At 49.3% G+C, this 23051-nt stretch overlaps 1 protein-coding gene across 1 annotated transcript in view; it reads right to left on the reverse strand.

The window, feature by feature from the left end:
- The window catches only part of NOL10 (nucleolar protein 10), a 91624-nt gene that overhangs the window by 41874 nt on the left and 26699 nt on the right, over window positions 1-23051 (reverse strand). The window contains exons 10-13 of the mRNA XM_088444599.1: window positions 16449-16527; window positions 13656-13805; window positions 12332-12398; window positions 9503-9555 (exon numbers count right to left, since the gene is read on the reverse strand). Of these exons, the coding sequence (XP_088300725.1) occupies window positions 9503-9555; window positions 12332-12398; window positions 13656-13805; window positions 16449-16527 (349 nt within the window). The remainder of the gene's footprint in view (window positions 1-9502; window positions 9556-12331; window positions 12399-13655; window positions 13806-16448; window positions 16528-23051) is intronic.

Consider the following 23051-nt stretch of genomic DNA (forward strand, 5'->3'; position numbering starts at 1 on the left):
TCAAAGAAGCCATAAAATCCCCAGGGTCCATTGCCAGGACAATTGATCGTAGAGTTGGCACCTGTTGAGAGATTTGAGATTCAGAATAGGCCGATGAGACCAGTTTGGTTTAACTGATGATCCAAACGAACTGGTATTATCATACCTGAACATAGCAGGGAGTGAATGGCTTCTTGGAGGACCCGGGCCCTGATGGGGTCTGATGGAGGACTTGTACAAACAAATTGCTGAGGAGGACGCCTCAAAAAGGTGAGGGCGTACCCATAAGAGACCACTTCATGGACCAAGGCATCCGTGGTTGTTTGTAGCCATGAGTCAGCATACCACAGAAGTCGGCCTCCCACCCTGGGGTCTCCCAGGAGAAGGCCCACCCCATCAGGCAAAGGGTTTGTCATCAGGCTTGGAAGTCTGACGTCTAGCCGCCCAAGGCTGCTTGGCGGTCTTGTGAGAACTAGGCTGCCTGGGAAAAAGACTCCTTTTGCCGAACCTTGGGGACGAAAGGAGATAAAGGAGGATGTTTTAGGCCTAGGGGCAGCTGCTGATGGCAAAAAAGCAGATTTAGAGGCTGCCACGGTAGCCACAATTTTGTCTAACTCTGCGCCAAACAGCAAGTCTCCAGAGAAGGGTAAGAATTAGAGGGCCTTCTTGGATTCTGTATCCGCTTTCCATGATCGTAGCCAAAGGACCCGGTGTGCGACTACCGAGGTTGCAGATGCCTTAGAAGCAAGGAGTCCAGTATCCAATGCAGCTTCTCCCAAATAAGAGGTTGCTTCCCGGATATGGGAGATGTAGGCCAGTTGGTAGAGTCTGATGGCAAGCGCCTCAGTCCATCCTTCGATAGCCTTAGCTACCCAGGGCGCGGCCTAAACCAGCCGAGTAACAGCGCCAAAAAGTGAGAAAACAGACTTGAGACAAGTCTCCAGTTTCCTATTTGTGTCGTCTTTAAGGGAGGATGTGGACGGTAAAGGCAGCGTAGAGCTTCTGACTAAGCGTGCCACGTGAGAATCAACAGTAGGAGGGACTTCCCACTTAGTACACTCGCCAGGACACTAATCTTTTTGAAATCTGGAACAGTTTGCCAGGAGTGCCCCATGCTTCCCCCATGAGCTCAGTGAGCTGTTCTGATTGAGGGAATTCAGCCCTAACCACCTTTTGGCGTTTAAACACCGGGGTTTTAGGCTTAGGGGACAGTTCCTCATCCCCTATGTTCAGGATTGATTTAACCACCCTCAATAGAGAAGGGACATCCACTTTTGAATGACGATCCTCCTCACCCAAGGGGGACTCGGGGGGGAGAAAAGTGTGCATCATCTGCCTCCTCAAATGATGCATCAGAATCCAAAAGCAGGGTGAACTGGGAGGATGATACAGTCTGCCTATGTGCTTTGGTGGCTGCCTGTCTGCCTGTAACATTTGCTGAAAGGCGGCAGATGTTTGCATATTTTGAACTGAGTGGGCATAACCATCCATCCAAGGGGGACGTATGGGAGGAACAAACATACCAGGCTGTAATTGCTGTGGGTACCCCATGGTGGGAGGCAGCATGGGGGCTGATAAGCGGTCCACTAAATGCGTCATAACCTGAGACAAGGAGGACACCCACATTGGCTCCTGAACAGGTGCTAGTAAGGTGGACTGGTGAGGTGGTACATAATTAGCACACAGACCATCCTGTATGTAATCCTGAGGGGACAAGCACCCTAAACAGGATTTACATGTAACCAACACAGGAGCCTCAATCTCCTGTTTACCCTTGCCTTTAAAAGACATAGTAAATAGCCAGCAAGTAGCACACAAAAAGTGTATAGCTAATAATGCAATGTGACACCCTTAACAAATACAGGTAAATGTGAAGTACTAAGGGTTTAAGAAATAGCAGAAGAGATAGATATAACTGACAGTCATAAAATGTAAGGCAGTATATCACACAGAAGAGCTAAACACAAGTCACATACAATGCATATAAATAAATATACTTGCAATGGGCACTGAATCAACTACTCAAGCCTTAATAGGCTGGTAGGATTGAGCACTATATAACCTGGCTCCGGGGAGAGGTATAAAGGGAGACAGGACCCGAATCTCCTGAGACCTGTAGCTTCAGCAAAGCCCAGAATAACGGCTGCTAAGCGTCCCATATAGGGAGGAGGGTGAGGAGCAGCAGCTCATAGGCAGGAAAACCTCTTGTGAAGAATCGCGCTCTGGGCTGGGGGAGAGCCTACCTCCCTCTCTGCTGCATCAACCGTCGGGTGCCACTGGCCTGCCATGGTTCCCGGCACCAGACTTAAACCACCCGGTGGTCTAGTGGGGGAACAGACGAACCAGTCGCCCCACTGCAGCGTCCTCCGACAGGTCTCCACCGCCGGAGGTAAGGACTGCACAAAACGGGCAATCGCCTTACCAGTCTGTTTGTCCGGCTGCAACCCAGGGTCCCCAGTGAAGCGGCTAGCAAAGCCCCGCTGACGCCCGCCATAATCACCGGACAGTCACCGGTGTTGCGGCGGAGGTAGTCTGATCAGCAGCACAGGTGCCCAATTAGGACGCCTAGCGCTGCTTGCTCTGATGAAAAAATAAAAGTAAGGCTTGGGGCTGCTAAATGCAGTCCTCCTGTCGAAAAGGTGCGACCGGCCATGCCGTCACCAAACTTAAAACTGGGGTATATGTGGAGGAAGACTGGTGCATCCTGGGAGCTAACGCTTTGACTGTTTGCTTCCCAGATCACTTTAAACCACACACACCCCATGGTATCCCTGTGGATCCCTATGGACCCTGAAGAAAGTACTTTATTTTTTTTACACTTTTGTGGACGTGACCATTTTAAGTCACAAAATGCCCTTCTGCTCCATGGGAGGTTTCTGTCCTCCCTGAGCTCGCCTTCATTATGAAGTCCCCTCATTATGATGATTCCTACACCATACAAATAAGATTACAACTATTGTAGTAGAAAAACGAGATATGGTAAGAACTTACCTTTGTTATCTCTGTTTCTACGAAGTCCATAGGGTCCACAGGGTTGACCTTGGGGTATAGCTGGATCTGGATCCACGGGCACCACGCAGTTAAAGCTTTCACTGCTCCCAGGATGCACTTGGGTCCGTCCTCTTCTATACCCCGCCCCCGAGCCACAGGCACCTCAGTTGGTAAGCAGCCAAGGCCGGAGGAGGAGACTAAACAGAGAGAAGGAAGACTGGAACACACAAGAAACTATACTCACAGAAATGGGAGACGGAAAAACCGGTGACCAGCCACACAACCCATTTTAAGCCAGGTGCATCAGGGCGGGCGCCCTGTGGACCTTATGGACTTCGTAGAAACAGAGATAACAAAGGTAAGTTCTTACCATATCTCTTGTTTTCTACTTCAGGGTCCATAGGGGGTCCACAGAGTTGACCTTGGGGATGTCCCAAATCAGTTCAACTAAGGGCGGGGACGCTCCTGTGCTGAAAGGAGAATCCTGCGCCCAAAGGATGCATCCTGAGAGGCAAAGGTGTCAAACGCATAAAACCTCAAAAACGTCTGAATTGAAGACCAAGTCGCTGCCTTGCACAGCTGAACAGCGGAGGCACCACGTCTAGCAGCCCAAGAAGGACCCACAGACCGAGTGGAATGAGCCTTAACAGAGGCGGGGACAGGTAAACCTTCCTGTATATAAGCCTCACAAATAACAGAACAAAGCCAATGGGCAACAGTTTGTTTGTTGGCAGGCCAACCCCTCCTGTGAAAACCAAAGAGGACAAACAAAGAATCGGACTTTCTAACAGAAGCAGTCCGGTCCACATAAATTCTGAGAGCACGGACAACGTCCAACGAAGCCTCACCAGCAGTAAGATCAGGAGATTGAAAAGCTGGCACCACAAGTTCCTGATTGATGTGGAACTTAGAGACGACTTTAGGCAAAAACTCAGGACGAGTGCGAAGCACCGCTCTGTACTGGTGAAAAATTAAGAAGGGGGGACTACAGGAAAGCGCCCCCAACTCAGATACCCTCCTGGCTGAAGCAATAGCCAGGAGAAAAACAGTCTTAAGTGTTAACCACTTGAGGTCAACCGACTCAAGAGGCTAAAAAGGAGGTCCCCGAAGGCCCCGAAGAACCACCGCCAAGTCCGACGGAGCCACTGGAGGCACAAAGGGAGGTTGGAAAAAGGTGTGAACATCAGGCAGTGTAGCGATCCTACTTTGGAACCACACAGACAGAGCTGACACATGAACCTTCAGGGAAGCCAGACGTAAGCCCAAGTCAAGACCTGACTGGAGAAATGCCAAAATAATAGAAACCCTGAACACCTGAGGATCAAAGTTTCTGAACTCACACCACTGAAAGTAAGTGTGCCACACCCTGTGGTAAATCCGAGCGGAGGCAGGTTTACTTGCCCTGTGCATGGTACTGATGACAGAGCTTGAAAAACCCCCGGACCTTAAGACGGCTGTCTCAAGAGCCACGCCATCAAAGACAGTCGACCCAGATCCAGGTAAAGGCAGGGCCCCTGAGACAGCGGGTCCCGACGCTGAGGTAGAAGGTACGGCACGTCGATGGACAAGCTCCTGAGATCGGAGTACCTAGGACGTCTGGGCCAGGCTGGAGCCACCAGCAGAAACGTGCCTCCTTCCTGTTTGATTTTTCTTAGTACCCGAGGCAGCAGGGAGATCGGAGGAAACAGGTACACTAGGTGAAATGTCCACTTCACCGACAGCGCCTGCGTCCCTTGTCCTTGAGCCGTAAACGGGCAACTTGTAGTTGTGACGGGAGACCATCAGGTCCAACTCCGGCAGTCCCCATTTGTCCACGAGAAGTTGAAACACCTCTGGGTGAAGCGACCATTCCCCGGGGTGCACGTCGTGACGGCTGAGGAAGTCTGCCTCCCAATTGATGAAGACTGCCAAAATTGCTGGAAGGTGGCACTCCGCCCAAGCCAGTATCTGAGACACCTCCAACATCGCCGCTCGACTGCGAGTTCCTCCCTGGTGATTGATGTACGCCACCGTGGTGGCGTTGTCGGATTGCACCTGAACCGCCCTTCCGTGAAGAGCAGTGCCTGAGGACAGCAGAGCTCTGTACACGGCCCGCAGCTCCAGAATGTTTATGGGAAGGACTGCTTCCTCCGCCGACCAACGGCCCTGAAGAGACAACGAGCCGGTCACTGCCCCCCAACCACCGGAGACTGGCATCCGTCGTAAGCAGAACCCAGTCTGGGATCCAAAAGGGGCGACCCTCGATGAGATGAGCTGGTCGAAGCCACCACGCCAGAGACCGGCGCACTTCCGGTGACAAACCAGCATCTGGGATCGGATCCGGTGAGGTAACCCGTTCCATTCCGATAGAATCTGCCCCTGCAGGGGCCTGGAATGGAGCTGGGCAAATTCCACCATGTCGAATGCCGACACCATGGACCCTAGGACTCTCATTGCCGAATGAACCGACACCCTGTGACTGCTCAGACAACTGTGTATCCTCAGTTGTAGGAAGGACACCTTTTCCGGAGTCAAGAAAATCCTTTGTTGACAAGAATCCAGAAGGGCTCCCAGATGGACCATCCGTGATGAGATCAGAGATGACTTCGACCAATTTATTAGCACCCATGTGCTTGAAGACAAGTAATGGTCAGGTGCAGATGCCGAAGAAGTACCTCCGGGGAGCTTGCCAGCAGCAGAAGATCGTCCAGGTACGGTAGCAGCCGTATACCCTAGTCCCGAAGGTGGGCAGCCATAACTGCCATCACCTTGAAGATAGGCGTCCTGGATGTCCAGGGAAACCATGTAATTTCCTGGCTCCATCGCCAGAATGATGGAATTCAACGTTTCCATCCTGAACTTGGGAACCCTGAGGAATTTGTTCAGAGACTTCAAATTCAGGATAGGGCGATGAGAACCATTTGGCTTCTGTACCAGAAACAGTAGAATAGTACCCCTTCCCGCGTTGAGACTGCGGAACAGGAACAATGACCCCTGCTTGTAGCAAGGATGCTATAGCCACCTGAATCTGAGAAGCTTTGGTCTTGTCCAGAGAAGGACTTGTGCAAAAAAACTGTTGGGGCGGCCTGAGCCGAAAAGACAGGGCGTACCCCTGAAAGACTACTTCCCAAACCCAGGCATCCGTGGTGGTATTGTGCCAGCACTGGGCGAATTGGAGAAGTCGGCCTCCCACTCTGAGGTCCTCCAGAGGGAGGCCCGTCCCATCAGGCAGCAGGTTTATCCTCCTGCTTGGAAGAAGGGCGCCGAGCACTCCATGCCTGCTTCTTGGGCTTGGGTGCGGATTTGGTTGCCGAATGTCTCGGGAAGGACTGACCCTTGGCCTTACCCTGAACCCGAAAGGACCGAAAAGCAGAGCTCCTCACCTTAGCCGGCGCTGAACCGGAAGGAAGGACGGCCGACTTGGATTTAGCCAAGGTATCCACTATTTTGTCCAAGTCTGGACCAAATAGTAACTCACCATTAAAAGGCAATGCCTCCAGACCCTTTTTAGAGTCCGCATCTGCTCGCCAAGACCTCAGCCACAAGGACCGACGAGCAGACACAGCTGCAGCCGAAACCCTAGAGGTCAGCAGACTAGCATCCAACGAAGCTTCCCCGACATAGGAAGCAGCATCCCTCATTTGTCCAATTAACGCTCTCTGGATCTCCGGAGCATCCTCTGGAATAGTATCCTCCAAAGCGTTAGCCCAGCTCTCAATGGCCTTAGCCACCCATGAGATGGCCATGGACGGGCGCGCCACCGCCCCCGAAACGGAGTAAATTGATTTCAAACAGATCTCGACCTTCCTGTCTGTGGGATCCTTCAAAGAGGAAATAGACGGCAATGGGAGCGTAGCGCTCTTAATCAAGCGGGTGACGTGGGAATCCACAGTCGGTGGAGTTTCCCACTTCTTGCAATGCGCTTCAGGAAAAGGATAATTAGATGCCAACCTCTTTTGTGGCTGGAATCCCTTACTGGGCAACTGCCAGGCCCCCGCCATATGATCTGGTCAGACAAGGGAAAGACACCCGACGTAACCTTAGCCTTTTTAAAGTTAGGGTACTTAGACTTCGGGGCCGGTGCATCATCCTCAATATGACAGATAGCGCGCACCGCCCTAACCAATGCCGGCACATTAATGGAGGACTTAGCCTCCATCTCCTGGGCCATGGCGTCTGAGTCAGTTTCCTCATGAACTTCTCCATCATCTGAAGACACATCCGAGTCCGACAGCTGCGCTGTTAAAGAACTCACAATGTGACGCTTGGGCGCCTTAGGGGGCAAATCACTCTGCAACATAGACTGAAAAGCAGAGGATGAGGCCGCCAGACTCTGCACAGAGCTGGAGAGTACCTCCACCCATGGTGGAGGAGCTGCTTGAGGATAACCCTGAAAAGGCACCACCGACTGCTGAGTCACAGGGGGGGGCTGGACATACACGGGCAACCCCGCATAAGGACCCACAGTCTGAGACCCAGGGGGAGTCTGCAATAAATGCAGAATACCCGGGGAATGGGGGATGTTAGGCAGGGGCAACGCCCTAACAGGCACTGCAGCCGGCACCGCTAAACGGTCCGCAATAGACGCCAGCACCTGGGAAAACATCGCCCAAGGAGGATCCTGCGATATAGGAGGTATAGAGGGGCCAGGTACCAGATGCCACCGCCCGCACAGACCATCCTGAGATAAATCCTCCCTATCAACTCCAGCAGAAAAGCATCTGCAGGAAAACAACACAGGAGCCCCGGAGTACTCAGTCTCCTCGTCAGACATGATACAGTAAATACTCAATGAATACGTATCACCAGAGGAATTACGGTGAAAAAACACCCCCGCACTCACAGCATGCAACACAAACAGCCCACAATATGGAACTGTGCAGCACACAACTCTATGTGACTGACCTCGCAAATACTTGATTTATACAAGCGAGGTCCACAGAAAAAAGCCCTTCCCCCACACACCTGTCGGGCCGTATTGGAAAAGGAAAGGGATAGGTACAAGCTGACAGCAAGTTAAAAAGAAGTCACAGACAGCAGCACTAGCAATAGTCACATACCATGCAGTAAGGATTTGACTTACCGCACCTTCCGCTACAATCAACCTCCCAGATTCAGTGTCTGGGAGGGCTATAGCGCTGCATACACTGTCCCTTAGCAGAGGATAGGTATACAGGGGGACCCGTCCACGCACCGCCTGGGAATCTGCGTTACAGCCTAGAAGATGGCCGCCGGAGAGCTCTGATGAGGAGTGGCCGCATGAGGAACAGCTCAGCGACGCCAGCACACGTGGGAGAAAGCGCACTGAGCTGAGGAGCCGCTAAACGAGGGAAGGCTGCCTCCCCTGGCTAGTGATTAACCCCAGGGACGCTGGTTCCCCTCCAGACATTACACCCTTGTGGTCCAGCGGACGCGCGGTGTATGCCTGAAGAGGGAGAGCCCGCCGCCGCCGCAACTAGCGCCACCGGTCTGTCCCCAGAGACCGGCGGCTAGAGACTGCATGAATCCCCGCGAGCAACGCTGATAGCGCTGTACGCGACTTACCTTAATCCCCGTAAGCCCGGCAGCAGTCAGTGGGAGGTCCCGGAGCCACGCTAGTACTGACTCCGGGGTCCCGCTGCGATCCCCAGATCAGTACTGGCGTCGCAGCGCCAGCGGGGTTGTTGGAGCGGCAGCGTGGACGTCCAGATGGACAGTCTGATGCTGACGCTCTGAAGAGTAAAAAATAAAATAATAAAATCTTCTATCTTCACAAATAAAGCTTAGCTGCTAAAAACAGCCCCACTGCAACAGGGTGACCCGACTCCGGCCGGGCACCAACTAAAACTGAGGTGCCTGTGGCTTGGGGGCAGGGTATAGAGGAGGACGGACCCAAGTGCATCCTGGGAGCAGTGAAAGCTTTAACTGCGTGGTGCCCGTGGATCCAGATCCAGCTATACCCCAAGGTCAACCCTGTGGACCCCCTATGGACCCTGAAGTAGAAAAGGCTGTATTTAACAAAAAGTTGTGCTTCCAAGTTGCCAGAGCCCTGCAATGGTTGTGTGTGCAGGGCCTTGTCCTGATGCACACCTTATGGGCTCAGTAATCCCATTAACTGTCAAACAAGGACTTTACATGGGGATCCTTTCCAATCAGGAAGAGCACATGATCAGTGTTCGTACGAGGTGGACAAATAGGTACATTCATGCCAAATCCCTACATCCGGAGATTAGTAAACAAGACCATACTTTATACTTTAGCTGATGCGCAGGCAACATGGCAGCTCTGCCATACTCTGATCTGAGGCACGGGAGTAGTACATCACAGCGGTCCATGCTCTACTAAAGGGTTATCTAGGAAACTGGAAGCTTTCCAAACGCATACAATATATTCACTGCTGTCAAGCAAATGGGAGAACAAACGGAAATCGCCATTTGTAAAGCTACACATGTGCTTTTGTCCGTTTCCACCATTTGTGCATTTACATCTTAAAAAACCTCATTAATTCATCATAACTGAGGGCTAATCCAGGCATGCAACAGGATCTTAGCATTCCCCTGTGGAGTGAACTTACCGGTATATAGTAGACGTTCATTTTAGGGGTTTCGTTAGCAGTGAGCAGCATTCCTGAGGACACACAACAGCACAGAACATGAGAACTGCACTCACACTAGACACCTGGCAGCAGGGGATAGGACTGGGTGCCGCATAAACAAATGCTCATGGGTAATCATCCTATCAGCACTGCCAGCAGGAGGTATATTACACACTGAGAAACACGTGTAGTGCTGGAGGCAAACATATCACTGTGTATTACAGATGAACGCATTGTGCCTATAATGCAAAGAACATGGCTATCACACTGAGGCTATTGTCAGCACACATACAGGAGAGGCATGCGAGCTGTGTGTTGTGTTCAGGAGACAGCTGAAGAGCAGAGAATGTTGTGATCAGGAGGGAGGCAGGGGAGTAGGTTGCATTGTTCTGGAGGCAGGCAGGGGAGCAGAGTGTTTACTTGTAGAAGTGCAAAGAATGCAGTGGCTGTCTCGTAGACAAGCAGCGGAGTAAAGAGTGTCACTGCCAGTGTGCAGGTAGAGGAGCAGAGAACGCACTGGCCATCACACATGCAGACAGGGGAGCAGTGCGTGTCACTGCCAGTGTATAGAGGAGCAGAGAACGCACTGGCCATCACACATGCAGGCAGGGGAGCAGTGTATGACACTGCCAGTGTATAGAGGAGCAGAGAACGCACTGGTCATCACACATGCAGGCAGGGGAGCAGTGTGTGTGTCACCGCCAGTGTATAGAGGAGCAGAGAACGCACTGGTAATCACACATGCAGGCAGGGGAGCAGTGTGTGTCACTGCTAGTGTATAGAGGAGCAGAGAACGCACTGGCCATCACACATGCAGGCAGGGGAGCAGTGTATGTCACTGCCAGTGTATAGAGGAGCAGAGAACGCACTGGCCATCACACATGCAGGCAGGGGAGCAGTGTGTGTCACTACCAGTGTATAGAGGAGCAGAGAATGCACTGGCCATCACACATGCAGGCAGGGGAGTAGTGTGTGTCACTGCCAGTATATAGAGGAGCAGAGAACGCACTGGCCATCGCACATGCAGGCAGAGGAGCAGTGTGCATCACTGCCAGTGTATAGAGGAGCAGAGAACGCACTGGTCATCACACATACAGGCAGGGGAGCAGTGTGCGTCACTGCCAGTGTATAGAGGAGCAGAGAACGCACTGGCCATCACACATGCAGGCAGGGGAGTAGTGTGTGTCACTGCCAGTGTATATAGGAACAGAGAACGCACTGGCCATCGCACATGCAGGCAGGGGAGCAGTGTGTGTCACTGCCAGTGTATAGAGGAGCAGAGAACGCACTGGCCATCATACATGCAGGCAGGGGAGCAGTGTGTGTCACTACCAGTATATAGAGGAGCAGAGAACGCACTGGCCATCGCACATGCAGGCAGGGGAGCAGTGTGCGTCACTGCCAGTGTATAGAGGACCAGAGAACGCACTGGCCATCACACATGCAGGCAGGGGAGTAGTGTGTGTCACTGCCAGTGTATAGAGGAGCAGAGAACGCACTGGCCATCGCACATGCAGGCAGGGGAGCAGTGTGTGTCACTGCCAGTATATAGGAGCAGAGAACGCACTGGCCATCGCACATGCAGGCAGGGGAGCAGTGTGTGTCACTGCCAGTATAGAGGAGCAGAGAACGCACTGGCCATCACATAACCAGGCAGGGGAGCAGTGTGTGTGTCACTGCCAGTGTATAGAGGAGCAGAGAACGCACTGGCCATCACAAATGCAGGCAGGGGAGCAGTGTATGTCACTGCCAGTATATAGAGGAGCAGAGAACGCACTGGCCATCACACATACAGGCAGGGGAGCAGTGTGTGTCACTGCCAGTGTATAGAGGAGCAGAGAACGCAGTGGCCATCACATAACCAGGCAGGGGAGCAGTGTGTGTCACTGCCAGTGTATAGAGGAGCAGAGAACGCACTGACTATCGCACATGCAGGCAGGGGAGCAGTGTGTGTCACTGCCAGTGGATAGAGGAGCAGAGAACGCACTGGCCATCACACATGCAGGCAGGGGAGTAGTGTATGTCACTGCCAGTATATAGAGGAGCAGAGAACGCACTGGCCATCACATAACCAGGCAGGGGAGCAGTGTGTGTGTCACTGCCAGTGTATAGAGGAGCAGAGAACGCACTGGCCATCACAAATGCAGGCAGGGGAGCAGTGTATGTCACTGCCAGTATATAGAGGAGCAGAGAACGCACTGGCCATCACACATACAGGCAGGGGAGCAGTGTGTGTCACTGCCAGTGTATAGAGGAGCAGAGAACGCACTGGTCATCACACATGCAGGCAGGGGAGTAGTGTATGTCACTGCCAGTATATAGAGGAGCAGAGAACGCACTGGCCATCACACATACAGGCAGGGGAGCAGTGTGTGTCACTGCCAGTGTATAGAGGAGCAGAGAACACACTGGCCATCACATAACCAGGCAGGGGAGCAGTGTGTGTCACTGCCAGTGTATAGAGGAGCAGAGAACGCACTGACTATCGCACATGCAGGAAGGGGAGCAGTGTGTGTCACTGCCAGTGGATAGAGGAGCAGAGAACGCACTGGCCATCACACATGCAGGCAGGGGAGTAGTGTATGTCACTGCCAGTGTATAGAGGAGCAGAGAACGCACTGGCCATCACACATACAGGCAGGGAAGCAGTGTATGTCACTGCCAGTGTGCAGGTAGATGAGCAGAGAATGCTGGGGCCAGCAGCTAGGAGTTGGAGAATAGAGTGATGTAGCAGGCAGACAGGGAAGGAAGAGTGTTTGCAGTGTTTAAGACATATACTCTATTACTACATGTAAAACAGATTCTCACCTGAATTAGGGTAAAGGCATACATCATTGACGTCTGCCTCTGGTTCAATAGATGTAAAAACTTTGCCCTATGGAAAATAAAGTATTTCACTTCCAGTAAACTGACCACATTATGTTACACTTCTACAATATCAGCTAGGGGGCTGCACACTGCCACAAAGGAAAACAGAAATCTTGCACATCTAATGCAATAAAAATAAAGCTAAATGAAGACAACATAAATGACTAGTGGGCACTGCAAGGGTGAGAGCTTTGTGCAATGTACACATGCACTTCCCAAATCCATCTTCTGTATGCACTAACCTGAAGCTTCTGCCTAAAATGACATTCACAAAAACCTTGTCAAAATATTAAACTAGGCTGATTTTTTGCTCTCCCTTTGCTAACAAGGTGTAAATGTACATACATGCAGTCACCTATAACAACCAATCGGTAACTACATTTAATGGATGTAAGATGAAAGTACTTATCGGTTGCTATGGATTACTGCACCTGTGCACATTTCAACAAATGTTTGTAAATAACCGTCCATGTGTAGAATAAATAAGGGGCTTTAATGAAGGCAGACTATTACCGTATATACTGGAGTATAAGCCGAGTTTTTCAGCACATTTTTTGTAATGAAAAAGCCCCCCCTCGGCTTATACTCGAGTGATGCTCCAGGACCACAATGAAAAGTACCTGCTTGAGGTGGCCGGCGGTAGCAGTGTGAGATATCCCCGGGGTATGCTGCCCTGTCTGATTCCACTGCGCTGGTGACCTGCTCTGTATGCTTCCGGGTGAGCGGCGCCCGCAAAAACCCGCCCTCCCCTGTGGAGCCATTTGCTCTGTCTGCTTCCGGGTGAGCTAGGTGAGCGGCGCCCGCAAACCCCCCCCCCCCCCCCCCGTGGACTGTGCACCAGAGCAGTTAGCGGCGAGGGGTGCTGATGAGAAGCAGAGATGCCCTCACTAGTTGCAATGCGCACATCCTGTTATCCAGAGTAACATAACTGCTGGGTGCCGCTGTTTCTAATGAAGGTACTTCCACTGTAGTGGAAAGTAAAGTAAAAAAAAAAAAAAAAAGATGAACATAATACTGATGCCTCTATTAATGTCATTTTATTGGTATCTATTTTAATTTTTGAAATTTACCAGTAGCTGCTGCATTTCCCACCCTAGGCTTATACTCGAGACAATAAGTTTTCCCAGTTTTTTGTGGTAAAATTAGGTGCCTCGGCTTATATTCGGGTAATCCAAGTAGGAGTTGCTTGCTCAGGTATAGATTATAATTATTTGTAAGCACTGCGCCTGCAAACAAACATGCAAGTGGTTACATGTGCACTTACATTATCCTTGTTCCACATTTTTATGATTCGGGAGTCAGCAGATATAATCAGCTCTAAAGGGTCGTGAAACTGGATGGATCTGATGGGTAAGCCGTACTGGTGATCCTTCACAATCAGTGGCCGGCTGGAGCGGAGATCGTACACAAGGACCTGTACAGGAGCAGATAAACATAATACAATTATTCATCTCTGCAACTAAGAACAAGTTCATAAATAACCCCTTCTCTCTCCATGGATACACATGGATACATGGATATATGCAACGTACACACGGCAAGATAAAGCTGTCAGATTTTTAACGATAACGATCCTATCGTTAAAATCTGACAGTTTGTGGCCCCTGCAAACGACCATACAATGGTCGATGCACGGCCACGTATGGTCGTTATTGACCAACTTACGTCGCCTGTGCAAGCAGGCAGACCTGGTCGATATCTACCAGGTTAGCCTGCTTACTATAGGGACCACGCTATAGTCGTTAAGGGTTTACTGCATCCAACACATGCAAAACGATCAGACGATTGTTTGATCATTATCTGATCGTTGCCATCATACAGTGTGTACGCAGCACTACCCAGACAAGGCAGAAAGCGATATAAACAAAAAACCACCTAGATGCTATGGCCGTTCTGTGGGCTAATCCAATGGTTCCCAAACTGTGCGCCGTGGCACCCTGGGGTGCCTCGGGACACTTGCAGGGGTGCCTCGGGACATTTGCAGGGGTGCCTCAGGTTAGTGGTCCAGCACCAAATCAAATTATTTATGGTCAATGTAATGTAAATATGTGGACAAAAAGAAGCGCAAACCTGTCCCCACCACCACATAACTGACCCTAAGGATGACATATAAGCACAATTTACTTCATTTTACTACATTTTTTCCTGAATTTCTCCTTAAACTTTTGGCTTAGGGGTGCCGTGAAAATTACGCTGATACTCCAGGGTGCCGTGATTCAAAAAAGTTTGGGAACCATTGGACTAATCTATTCTTACACTGAGGTGCAATTTGCACCTTAGAGCAACACGCTTTGGTAGGTGTACTTTGCATAAAGAACCAAAAAATTGCCACATTAAAAAAAGGTCAAATGTCCACATACAGTTCTCATTCATTTTGGGCATAAGTTACACAAATTGATTTTATTTATTTTTTTAAGAAAAACTGAAGAATTTTAAAGTAATGGAAGGGGTCATTCTAATGAGAGAGTGGGTCCTTATCACTATGGAAAAGTTACATTAAAGTTCACCCACTCTCACTTTGCAATGACCCATTTTATGATTTAGAATGACACAATATTTAGCCGCTGTCGCAGAAATTCCCTGTTCTACCGATAGAGGGGTCGGGCAATCCGCGATTATCAACATATTGAAATATCTCTATTCCCCAATCCGGACCTGGAAATGGTCGGAATCAGGGATTTTTTACATTTTAAATTCTCCGATCCGCCAACCAATTGTCAATGGCCGTTGATCCGAGGGTCGTATTGGCAGAGCATTGTATCTGTGTCCTAGATGTATGGGCCCCATAACTTAGGACATAAACATGACAGATTATTAGGAGGCAGATGGAAAATGTATATAATTTAGACGTTAAACTAATGAAGGTAGTGGCTCTCAGGTTGTAGTCTGTTGGACTCATCTTTTTCTATTCAGATTTCCAGACGACACTACTAACAGCTACACAAAGCATTTTTCCAGGGGCAGGTCCTAAATCTGCTAGGTGGACTGTTTATTAGGTATGAAGAAGACCATTAGGTGCTTCAGCACAAAATGTAATTGCTTGTACACCTGCTTATTTTGTGGTTTATTATGTTATGGTCTAGACTAAGCCGTATTCTGTGACACGCCTTTCCAACAGCGTTGGAGTAGCTCACAGTATGAGAGGGCGGGTACCCACGGGTGTCTGAACCAGTTCACATGCCAGCTACACACTTGTCAAGCACAGACTGAAGTGGGAGATTCCCATTATTATATTGAGGTGTTTATGTTGCACTGAATTTGCCACTGCCTGGTATCACAATCTTCACCAACATGAATAGTCACTGTTTTAACAGCCTATTAAGTCCTAGGTCTTCATACTGAAAAATATAATATAATATAAATTATATATATATATTATATATAGTCAAGTCCAGGCAGCGTCACTAAGCGGATTTACAAAGACAAATTAACACAGATCCATTTGTATCAACGTTTCAGGTTTACTTCAACCCGTATCCTGATGACAGGTTGAAATAAACCAGAAACATTGACACAAATAGATCTGTGTTAATTTGTCTTTGTAAATCCTCTGAGAGCCGCTGCCTATGTATTTTACAGTAACAGCGCTCTGTATCCCTGCTGCCTATTTCAGATTGAGAGTGAAACGCGTAGGTGGCAGGCAGACCTGCAGAAGAGGTTTTTAAAGAAGTATAAAAGAAGATTGAGTGTAAGGCACTTTTTTCTCCTACATGGTCACCTGAGAAATGTTCTAACTACGTGGATATTATCTGAAACAGACGGAATCAACACGATTATTGAAAGTTAACCCCATGATTGAAGGAGGATCACACAAGTTCATCCAGAAGGAAAAAGAAAAGGAACTCCACAAAGAGATGGAAAAGGAAGGACACTGCAAGTATTTCTAATATATGTGAGAACTAGCTTTTGAGACATTAGACACCGTGACAATATAAATGGTTTCATATAAGGAATGTGATATTAAGCAAAACTTTTAAGCATCATAGAAAAGATCATTTTTCTTCCATACTTTTGAACAGTACTCCGTGCCACCTGTTATCAGATAGTCTATGTGTACCTGTCCAGTAGACGTTCCCACTGCCATGTGCAAAGGTCCATTAAACTTCAGGGCAGAAACCGACGGTAACCCTTCAATTCTAAAAGAATGTAGACAGAAACAGAACATAAGCATGTTGTAGCCGCTGAAACAACGTGGGCATAAACATTCTACTAACCTCAATCATTACAATGTAAACATACACACACACTAAGTATATCTATCCTGGTAATAACCCAGGTAATCTATAAAATGTGCACAAACTTCATAAACAAAATTTTTTATCGTAAGCCACATAACCAGGCCAAGTCAAAAAAAAAAAAAGTGGGATTTTGGTTCTTACATTATAAATTAAATCCTTGTCTCCCAATTATATGGGGGACAATGTAGAACACTGGGTATAGGTGGTGCTGGAGAAAACAGCGCACTAAATAATTAAAGCTTGACCAAAAAGGATTCTCCTTCTCTATACCTTACCCCCTTTGCCCTGAACTGCCAGTTATTACTAACAAAGCCCAAAAGACAGAGGAGGAGGAGTAGAGTCAAAGCAGGCACACAACACGCATACAGACTCAGTGGACCTGGATCGCCAAAACCCATAAAAAACCACCCCAAACAAAAGCCAGGGGCGAAAAGGCAGGTCATCCAATGTCCCCCATGAAATTCAGCGAAAAGCATTTAATCAGGTAAGTACCAAAATTACATTTTCTCTTTTATCAATGGGAAACATTGGAGAACACTGGGACATCCCAAAGCTGTCTCCTAAGAGAGGGAATGCTCCTATGCTGGGTGTAGGACCCTTTGCCCGAAACTAGCGTTACTAGAGGTGAAAATCTTTAGAACTTAATGAAAGTGTGTGCAGAGGACCACGGAGGTTCCCTACAAAGCTGTCCCCAAGTCCAGAACCATCTTGTTTGCCAAGTAGTAGAATCTGAGTGTCAGAAGGCCTTGGTCCTGCCAACTCATAAGGAGAGCCCATACTACGTCCAATGAGGCAAAAGACGAGAGTGGATCCCGCTGATCGTCCACTGGAAGAGAAGGCACCACAGTGTCCTGGCTGATATGGAACTTAGAGACCACATTTGGAAGAAAATCCATCCTGGTCCACAGAACTACTCAGTCAGGGTGAAAGATCAGAAACAGATCTGTGAGACAAGGCACTCAAGTCAGGGACACTACGGGCAGACGAGATAGCAAGAGGGAACATAGTGAGCTATCGGAGGTCCACAGAGTCCAAATGTTAGAAGGGATGACTCTGAAGAGCCCACAGGACCAGAACCAAATCCCAAGGGGCAACCGGGGTAATAAAAGAAGATATGATGTGAAGCAACCCCTGGAGAACAGTCTGCACCACCAGAATACAAAAAAAAAATCTTACACTGGAAAAAGACAGAGGGGGCTGAGACCTGGAACTTGAGAAAAGAGAGATGGAGACCCAAATCTAACCCTTCTTGGAGAAAGGACAGGAGTTTGAAGAGGAAAAAAAACGTTGTTTAGCTTCCTGATGGAAATAGGCTTGCCACACATAGTGATGGACCTTAGTAGAAACAGATTTCATGGCGCAAAGCAATGTGTGTACAAAGTATAAAAACACCCTGGCCTTCAAGAGGGATGTCTCAACAGCCACCCCGTCAAAGCCAGATGAGGGAGTTCCGGGGATTCAGGAACAGACCCCGAAATAGAAGGTCCGGCCTTAGAGGAAGATGACAAGGGGGAGTCACAGACATCAGTCCCTGCCTGGCCTGTCTGGAGTCATCAGGATAGCTGACCCGCTCCCTAGCTTCAGCTTGCATTAGCTAGAGGCAGCATTGACATGGGTGGAAAGAGGTATATTAGGGGAAACATCCATGGGACCAACAGAGCGTCCACCAGGAAGGCGTTCAGATCCAGAGGCCTGGAGCAGTACTGGGACAGATTGCGACTGTGTCGGGAGGCCATAAAGTCTATGGAAGGTTGGCTACAGCATTCCACCAACAATTGTATTACTGCAGGATGGAGGGACCACTCCCCCGTGTGAAGATCCTGACGATTGAGGTAGTCTGCCTAGAAGTTGTCGACTCCTGGGATATAAACTGCTGATAGAGTTGGGAGGAACCACCCTGCCCAACTGAGAATTATGCTCACTTCTCATATGGCTCTCGGGCTTCTTGTACTGCCTTGATGATTTATATACGCAAGGGCGGTTGCTTTGTCCGACTGGATCTTTACCCTGAAGAAGAGGCTTCGTCTGACAGAGGGCTCTGCAGATTGCCATGAGCTCCAGAATGTTGATAGAAAGAAGTGAATCCTTGGGCCGTCCATCGACCCTACAGTGACCGCCGTGAGCGACAAAATTTGTGGGTCCCAGGGACCCACCACTTTAAAAAAAATGGGGTCCTACCTGACCATTTCTGGGTCCCATCATAATTTATGCTTTAGAGCTCCCCATATGCCTCAGACCTCCCCACATGCCACCACAGCCCCACATGCCCCTAAAATGCAGATCTGATACCCCCAACAGCATCAGTTATCCCCACAAGCCCCTTAAATGCATATTTTAATGCCTCCATGATCTTTCAGGTAATATGACTTGTCTGTTCACAAAACCCATAGTTAATAAGTAGGCTTACCATATCATCCCTTTAAACTGGGACACTCATGGATTACACAGGTTCTGTGGCTCATTAAAACCAGGTGAAATCTAGGCATGAAGTCAGCCAGTCACAGAACCTTTGTAATTAATTCACGTGTCCAGTTTTAAAGTGATATTATGGTTAGCCACTTTAGGTAATAGGCATAATTATCAAAGGATAAATGCCAGGTCTTTACACATTCCTTTACACATTATGTCACACAGCAAAGCCCAGCCTTTACACATTATGCCATGCAGCAATACCCCTTACAAAATGATGCCACACACTAATGCCCTTTACACATTATACCACACATTAATGCCCTTTAGACCCCCTGTGCAGTGCCCCCAGCAGTAGTACGCCTGTCAGACCACCTAAGCAGTCCAATGAAGGTATCTGCCCCCCTAATATGTGTGTGTGACCTGGGCATTAGGCCCAGGCCACTAAAGGGCAAATAGATGGGCCCTCTAGTGACCTGGGCCTAATGCCCAAGTCACACACCTATTTTGGGGGCATATACCTTCAATTGGGCCTAATGCGCCCTATGTTGCCCGGGCCTTGTGCCCGCCTATAGACCCACAGGCCTATTGCCTGAATTTACCCCACGGGCCTAGTGCCCGACAACCCTGGTGGTCTAGGAAGGAGTAAAATACCGGTGGCCAAAGGCCGCCTACCGGTACGGTGGAAGAGGCTTGCGGGGGGGAGCTTCGTTAGCACTTTTGCTTTCCTCCCCCGCAGTCCTCTTCGGTCCTCAGCTTCAGTCTTCTGCCGCTGGCCCGTCCTGGCCAGTGGCACCGCCTCTTCCTTCTTGATCACGCAGTCTTCTGGCCTCTTGCGCGGCCGCCGGAACTGTTGCCGCGCCGCTCTTCACTTGTCTTCGGGAGGTCTTCACTCCTCCCCTCCGCCGACGGACTGAACGTTCCAGCTCAGCAACGTCTATTCAAGACGCCGCGAGTGGGCGGGGCTATGACGTGACGAGCCGCGATTGGTTCGTCGCGTCTGCCTCCTATTGGCTGCTGGCCCGGGCCAGTGTCAAACCACTGCCGCCGCTACTTGGCTTCCGGGCAGCGAGCTCCGCTCAGCTCGCGACCGGAGCCAAGCTTCTCCCGCCGCCACTGGTGGAAGGGACCAGGTGGTCCCTTCACCAGGTACCCGCCGCAGTGGCTTTCCCGGCGCTGGGAACAAACACTGTCCCAGCGCCGGGCACGGGACGCTGTGCCGATGCTGGGATCAGACACTTGATCCCAGCACGGCTTTCCACAGCAGCAGCCAATGAGAGTCTATCTGACTCTCATTGGCTGCTCTAACAGACAGCGTTATGTCCGTCTCTGCAGGGGGACGCGCTGTGCTGCAGCCAGCTGTCAGGGATTGGCCACAGCACAGCGCGTCCCCGGGGACTTTAAAAAAGTGAGTCCCCGATATGGGGTAAAATATGCGCTATAGCGCCTATTTGTGAACACTGCCCTAGAATGCGAGATTGGGAGATCAGGTCCCCTACCCCTTCAGGTTCGCTTCTGTTGTAAGCAGCATTTAGTCCTGGATGAGGAAGGGAAGCCCCAGAGAGTGACGAACTTCCTGTGACAATGAGAGGTGTTGGAAATGGAGCTAAACTGGAGCTTACATTCTATGTTCCTCACCACATATGCGCACACACACACACACACACGGGTTAATATGTGTTGGGAGCCAATTAACCTACCAGTATATTTTTGGAGTGTGGGAGGAAACCGGAGTACCCGGAAGTAAACCCACGCAAGCACAGGGAGAATATACAAACTCCACACAGGTAGGGCCGTGGTGGGAATCGAACACATGATCTCAGTGCAGTAATGCTAACCATTACACTGTCTGTGCTGCCCAACCCAAAATGCAGTTGACAAACCAAAGGCGAGGCCTTATACTGGTAATAACCCGAGAGAAATGGAAAGCACAGGAAGCGCTGATGATCCTCCCAAATGGGAATATGTAAATAAGCTTCCTTGACATCCAGGGACACCAGGAAATACCCAAGTTCAAAGGCATACATAACTGACCGGAAAGATTCCATCCTGAACCTGGGAACTCAGAGATAAACATTGAGCGACTTCAAGTACAAGATGGGGTGGAAGGATTCAAAGGGAAAAGGCTCCTCCCCCGGCCGACCGCCAGTGACTCCAGCGGTTTTCATGGTGGCCTGTTACAGAGCACCTGGCCAACCTCCTTCCTGAACTGGCTAAATTAACTGAGCCCCTGGCTCCGGCCATAGTATCCCTGTGTGGTCCAGGAACCGGCTGCAGCTTCTAACTGCGACGCCGGAGCAGGTCCTGCAGAACGGACGGCCCTACCAGCCATCCCAAAGATGTTGAATAAGAGAGTAAAACAACAAAAAAAATTGCAGCAGCAATTGAAAAAAAATGTGGCCAGCACTTATGGGCACTATGAAGAGAATGCGCTTGTCAGAGCAGTGGGTGGGGTATAGGAGAGGAGGAGCCTGTGCTGTCAAGCTTTAAATATTTACTGCGCAGACTGCTCCAGCAACACCTATACCCAGTATTCTCCAGTGTCCCCATGGATGAAAGAGGGAAAAAAAAAAAAAAAAGATAACAGTCAGCATTCCTATTTACATGAGCTGTTGCCATATACATTTAGGTGGGAAAACTGTGGCGTAACTTGAAAACAAATACACTGCGCTTAGTAAATGCCTAAAAATGCTAGATAGATAGAATACAATTAGAGGCTCAAATATATGGATAAACCGTTTACTATAATATGAATGGACACAATTTAAAGCATGAAATAGTGACAGTATTAATCTAAAAAAAATCAGTGTGTTTCTAGTAAAGATCTGTCCTGATACAATGTGGCTGATAAAAACGACTCATTTACAGAACAGTTTGTCAAAGCATAAAGGGGCCTATCCATTAAACTGAGGTTTTGGTCGGATTGTTCAGCAAGTCGGTCTAATGGATAGCCGGCAAGGACCAGCGATACGCGTGCACGCTGGGTCCTTGCCGACGCCAACTATTTGTGGAACATGCTCGTCAACCTGACGACGATAGTCAGCTTCCACATGTGCACAGATAGGAGGTCGTTCTCCTGCACTGAATGACTTTCAGTGAACGCCGCTCAGAGCGGGCAGCGCACCTAGGCGACCTGAAGGACTGAATGACTAGCGTTCAGTCCTTCAGGTCTCCTAATGGATAGGTCTCTTAAGTTCCTTGTACTGTTTACACCGACACGCTTATAAGAACTACTGAGGGCGGAATACTGGATAAGATCATATTCTTTCCTATGCCCAGGATGTGCTGCCACATCTAAGGCCCATGGGTAGCACCAAATCTTCCACCACTTTTCCAACAGTTTAACTGCAATAAACAACTGTCTCCAGCACTAAGCTACATAAAGTATCTGACACAATCTTAATTATTAATAAAAGGATCATTGGGCAGCACAGATGGTGTAATGGTTAGCGTTACTGCCTCACAGCACTGAGGTCGTGGGTTCGATTCCCACCACGGCCCTAACTGTGTGGAGTTTGTATATTCTCCCTGTGCTTGCGTGGGTTTCCTCCGGGTACTCCGGTTTCCTCCCACACTCCAAAAATATACTGGTAGGTTAATTGGCTCCAAACACATAAAAAAATTAACCCTAGTGTGTATGTGTGTGAGCATGTGATAGGGAACATAGATTGTAAGCTCCACTGGGGCAGGGACTGATGTGAATGGCCAACTATTCTCTGTAAAGCGCTGCGGAATATGTGTGCGCTATATAAATAACTGGTGATAAATAAATAAATAAAAGGATCATTATTTTTGCACCTAGGGAAATGTGTATGGTCAGACACCATGTTGAACGGTTCCTCCAAGTTGAGTTCTGACCTTTATTAATGTATGTGACCGTGCACGGTTTCCCTATATCACAAGTGTGTGACACAGCTGCTCGGTCACTATGGAGATTTACCAGGAAGCCAACCCCTCAGTACTTCTATTCTCTGTAGTTTATTACCATGCAGAGATCACTAGTACAGAGGAAA

The sequence above is a fragment of the Taudactylus pleione genome, unplaced genomic scaffold, assembly GCF_031769625.1.
Source record: "Taudactylus pleione unplaced genomic scaffold, aTauple2 ptg000367l, whole genome shotgun sequence".
NCBI classification, from domain to species: domain Eukaryota; kingdom Metazoa; phylum Chordata; class Amphibia; order Anura; family Myobatrachidae; genus Taudactylus; species Taudactylus pleione.